Source organism: Orycteropus afer, unplaced genomic scaffold (assembly GCF_000298275.1).
Source record: "Orycteropus afer afer isolate SDZICR_OR568_19922 unplaced genomic scaffold, OryAfe1.0 scaffold00538, whole genome shotgun sequence".
NCBI lineage: Eukaryota > Metazoa > Chordata > Mammalia > Tubulidentata > Orycteropodidae > Orycteropus > Orycteropus afer.
In genome coordinates, this window is record NW_006922125.1 from 955,749 (window position 1) to 959,928 (window position 4,180).

The 4,180-nt window shown below is 42.4% G+C and overlaps 1 protein-coding gene across 1 annotated transcript in view; it reads left to right on the plus strand.

Moving 5' to 3' along the window:
- Window positions 1–4,180, plus strand: part of ENOX2 (ecto-NOX disulfide-thiol exchanger 2) — a 102,598-nt gene that overhangs the window by 4,823 nt on the left and 93,595 nt on the right. The window contains exon 2 of the mRNA XM_042782944.1: window positions 2,812–2,946. Coding sequence (XP_042638878.1) covers window positions 2,850–2,946 — 97 coding nt within the window. The 5' untranslated portion in view covers window positions 2,812–2,849. The remainder of the gene's footprint in view (window positions 1–2,811; window positions 2,947–4,180) is intronic.

The following is a 4,180-nucleotide window of genomic DNA, read 5'->3' on the forward strand; positions in this document are numbered from 1 at the left end:
CGGCCACTCCTTGGAAGGAAGGTTGGGCAATCTACCTCCGTAGTGATACCACCTCGGAAACCCAAGGAGGGGTCGCTATGAGTCAGGTCCGATTCGGCAGCACGTAACAACAGCAACAACAACCAAGCTGTAACCCATTGCCGTCAAGTCAGTTCCAACTCCTGGAGACCCCATGTGTAAAGTAGAACTGCCCTCACAGGGTTCTCAAGGCCATAACCTTCTGGAAGTAGATCACCAAGGCTTTCTTCTGAGGAACCTCCGAGTGGTTCAAACCTTCAGCCTTTAATAGTCGAACACTTAATGGTTTACAGTACAGCATCCAGAGATTCCTCTTCCAACTATAAAAAAACAAACCTACTGCCATCGAGTCGGTTCTGACTCATAGTGACCCTGTAGGACAGAGTAGGACTGCCCCATAGGGTTAAGGCTGCAAATGTTTATGGAAGCAGACTGCCACATCTTTCTCCCATGGAGCGGCTGGTGGGTTCGAACCACTGACCCCTTGGTTAGCAGCCAAGCACTTAATCACTACCAGAGGTCCAGTTAGGTATTTAAAAAACAAACAAACAAACAAACTGCCATCAAGTCAGTTCCGACTCATAGAGACCCCCACTGGGTTTTCGAGGTGGTAAATCTTTATGGAAGTAGATTGTCCCATCTTCCTTCCATGGAGCAGCTGGTGGGTTTGAGCCACCAACCTTCTGGTTAGCAGTCAAATTACTTACGCACTACACCTATTCCCTAAATACTTACCTCCCCTGACCAGGAATTGGGAGTCCAGGTAGACCTAACTATCACTTTGTAAATTCTTGACCTGAAGGCTATTTGATGATCCATGTTTGGTTTCTTGATAATATTTACAAGGAGGCTATTTCTAGCCTTGTGATATGCCTTTATGAAAGAACACTGAAAACTGAGTGTGAAGGCTAGAGTTCCTACAGATGGAGAAATAACGGGTTCTGAAATCTGACTTTTGACTGCAGTAATGAATACTTAGGACCATCAGTCGCTCTGTGGTGTGTCTGTGTGGTTTGTGGGAGAAGGGGCATAGGCATCATAGAAGAATGGCCAAAATTATATTTCAGTAAATAGTGCTTTTGGACATTTGCATTTGCTTGTTCTGACCAATCAATGACCAAAATAGCACATGTATAAATAACCTGGCCAGGGATCATTGCTGATGTTGCCAGGTTGGACAGGTGTGATGGACATTACCCAGCTACAGGGGTGTAATTGGCAGAAATACATGCTGGGAGGTAGGAGAAACGCCATGGAAAGTTTTGGCTCTGGGTATTAGTAATCAGAGGGAAATTCTCAAAATCAGAGTCTTTTTTTGTGTTCACATGACTGTGACTATATCTCTCCCAGCTGTGTAATATGTGCATGGACGTGCATTTATAACCTGCATATATGTCTTTTCTTATGCTGCCCCTGCCCCTGGAATGCCTCCCCGCACTTCTTTACCTATCCAATTCCTACCTATCATTCAGGGCACGTTCTTTAGAAATCTGCTTCATCTTTTCAAGTTCTGTCTTCTCTGTGAAGCCTTTACACTTACTTACGCCACAGTAGCTTTTCATTCCTTGGAACGTCAGTAACCTTTCTGGCCTGTATCATTCAAATATCTCATTGTTTCGTATTTGTTCCATTGCAGATAGTAAATCATAATGGGTAAAAACATACACTCTGTGTGACCTTGGACAGTATATGTGACTTTTCTAACCTGCTCATCTATTAAATGGAGATATAAATAGTCTCTATATCATAGTGTTGTTCTGAGAGTTGAATGAGAATAATGCATGTCAAGTGCTTTGCTTACCAAATGCTAAGTGTTCAATAATTTGTAATGGTGATAGTGGAACAGGCGGTGATAGTAGTAATAATACTAGTCATCCTCCTCCTCATCATCATCAGCCTCTCTAGTAGACTGTGCAGCCCTTGAGGGCAGGCACCCTGTCTCCTGTCTGCTTTTTCTCCAGTGTCTCCCTAACCCCAGAAGTACTCAATTGGCTAATTTGATGTCTCCTGATTATGTATCCAGTTCTATTCAGTGGTACTGCCTGAAAGATATGAAATTGCATCAGGAGTATAATTTTTATTTTTACTGCCACCTGCTGAAGCCCTTGGATGTTTTTTCTTGGTTTGCATGTATGAGTAGTTTGGATGGAGGCTGCTGAACTAATCATATTCAAGTAGACTACGAGAAGAACAAGAAACCACTCAAATGTCCTAAGCTCCTGTGGTGTATATACGTGGAAAGAAAGAAAACAGGGGTGGGAGGGAAGAAGGAAGAAAGAAAAGGAGGGAGAGAGGGAGGGAAGTAGAAACTCTTCCACTAAATAGCATTGGATAAACTGCTTCCAAATTCCAGAACTACCTGCCAGTTCAATCTGTATTATTGTAACCCTCGTAAGAAACCTGAGATTGAGGCCTTATCCAGCACTCACCTATCAGGTCATTACTGTAAGGGGTTTGCCAGAGTTTACATATTAATACACGCACGTGCACGTGCACGCACTGCTGTCAAGTGGGATCCAGCCTTCTGGTTAGATAAGTGGAGTAAAAAAAACAAATTCACTGCCATTGAGTTGATTCCGACTCATAGCGATGCCTCCTTGGGTTCCCGAGGCGGCATCTCTATGGAAATAGATTGCCCAGTCTTCCTTCTGAGGAGTGGCTGGTGGCTTTGAACCACCAGCCTTCTGGTTAGCAGTTAAATGCTTTAGGCACTATGGCACCAGACCTCCCAATAAGTAGAGTAGATACTAGAATCTTAACACAACATATTATTTTGCTTGTCATTTCTTTCAGCTGATAATAGTAGAACTCTGAATGTGGACTCTGCTGCAATGACACTACCTATGTCTGATGCAACCGCATGGGCCACAGCAATGAATAATCTTGGGATGGCACCAGTGGGAATTGCCGGACAACCAATTTTACCTGGTATGCTATTTTTAATAACCTCACAAGTGTTTCTTTTTATTGACCATATGGTAATAAATATAACAGCATGACACAACTTATTTTGAAGATGGCATTTCCCAGACTCTGCCTAGAGTGTGCATTTTTGTAATATGAGCTTTATAGACTGGGTGGCCAGTAGCTCCTAGTGTACTCCCTGTTGCACTTTGGGCAAGCTCTGGGACATAACTGATGGAGATAGGGTCATTGAGTATTTTAAACAGCTCATTGAAATAAAAAGCAAGACAGTTGGGGCAAGGAAATACAAAGCTGGTCTAATTTGTAGATTTCTTGGAAGAAGCAAATAAACATGGAGATGGAAAGCGAATTGGTGGATATAAATGACTTAAAAAGAAACAGTTGCTCTAGAGTCAGTTCTAACTATGGCAGCCTCGTGTGTGTCTCAGTAGCACTGGGCTCCATAAGGTTTTCAGTGATTGATTTTTCAGAAGTAGATCACCAGGCCTTTCTTCTGAGGTGCGTCTGGGAGAACTTCAGCCTCCAGCCGCTGAGTTAGCAGCCACGAGTGTTAGCTGTTTGCACCCCAGGGACCCTATAACTGGACCACAAAAGCTTGATCCCTAAAGGGGAAAAAAGGAGATGATGGCTGTAATCCCAAAGGCTGTTTTTAAAACTGAATATTTATATATATTTTTTAAAACAAAGTATCCCTGAGGAGAATGGACATGATGGAGTAAGGCTCACTCTGTCTCCACTAAAGAAAAACCAGAAGAAAATATATGAAGAAACATAAGAAGGGTTTAGTTTAGATACAGAAAATCTTCCTGAATAGTCAGAGCTATTGTTATAGATTGAATTGTGTCCCAGAATAATATGTGTCAACTTGGCTAGGCCATGATTCCCAGTATTATGTAATTATCCTCCATTTTGTGATCTGATGTAATTATTGTATGTATTGTCTAGAAAATTGGGGTAGGTTTTCTCAATGGCAGCTCAGAGGCTGTTTCTCTCTGTTTAACATCACAGGCCTTGAAGCCAGACTGGGTTTGAATTCTGGCTTTGCCACTTGATAGTTGTGTGACCTTGAACAATTTACTTGACCTCTCTGTGCCTCAGTTTCTTCATCTATAAAACCAAAAACCAAACCAAACCCACTGCCATCGAGTCGATTCTGACTCATAGCAATCCTATGGGTTTGTTTCCATAGAGTTTCCAAGGCTGTAAGTCTTTAGGAAGCAGACTGATTCATCTTTTT